We start from the raw sequence: 811 nt of genomic DNA on the forward strand, positions 1-811 counted from the left end.
TCCCACCGAGACCGTACGACTCACAGTCTTCGTCTCGACAGTCGTCTCAGAGGCGGCACTCGATGTCTCCACCAGCAACGAACACGGGCTCTCGCACTAGGCAACGAAGCCCAACACCGAGCAGTTGGAATCGGGAACACCAGCAGGCAGGGGCAGGCCAAGGACAGAACCAGACTCCATCACAGGGTGGCCCGCTTAGTTGGCTGAGGAATCGCTTGTCCAGGTCTGGTCCGAGTGACGGGCCGCCCCCGGATGGTGAATCTCGGTAACTGGACGTGGAAACATGGGACAATGAAAGGACGGGTGAGCGCGCATGGTCGGCCGCCCGGAGATGCGTAAGGAAGTTGCCTTGGCTGTACATACTTTTTGGCCATGTCCAATCCTCACAGCAGCATACATTTTGAGGGGCAGGGGGAGGTGGATCAACGATGAACGAAACGGGGCAGTGGAGAACGGATCTTCGAATCGCAGCCTTTACTTGGTTCCTCCACGTATCCGTGTGTACAGGAAGGGGGGCAGGGAAGTGCAGTCTGCGATGGGGACGACTGGAGAAGCCAGTTGCGCGGAACCGGGGGGGGGGAGAGGACATCGTGTGACCGACGCGGCAGGCGAGGGGAAGCCAACCCCTCCCGGCGGCGGATAGGTATACTAGATCGACCAGTGCATGCATCACGCGAGAAACATATATCAGGACCAGAACGAGATGTATTGACAGATCTGGTGGTGAGCCAGGTCGGAGAGGGCGGCCAAGGAGGCATATGCCAAGACGTGGTGAAATGACGCAGGGTCTGCTGAACGGTCTGTGCCAGGA

At 59.1% G+C, this 811-nt stretch overlaps 1 protein-coding gene across 1 annotated transcript in view; it reads left to right on the forward strand.

The window, feature by feature from the left end:
• VDBG_01256 (conserved hypothetical protein) overlaps positions 1 to 269 on the forward strand; it is a gene marked incomplete at both ends in the record, with an annotated part of 3367 nt that extends 3098 nt beyond the window's left edge. Inside the window, one exon of the mRNA XM_003009527.1 lies at positions 76 to 269. Within this exon, the coding sequence (XP_003009573.1) occupies positions 76 to 269 (194 nt within the window). The remainder of the gene's footprint in view (positions 1 to 75) is intronic.
• Between the last annotated feature and the right edge of the window lie 542 nt (positions 270 to 811).

Source organism: Verticillium alfalfae, genomic scaffold (assembly GCF_000150825.1).
Source record: "Verticillium alfalfae VaMs.102 supercont1.1 genomic scaffold, whole genome shotgun sequence".
NCBI classification, from domain to species: Eukaryota; Fungi; Ascomycota; class Sordariomycetes; order Glomerellales; family Plectosphaerellaceae; genus Verticillium; species Verticillium alfalfae.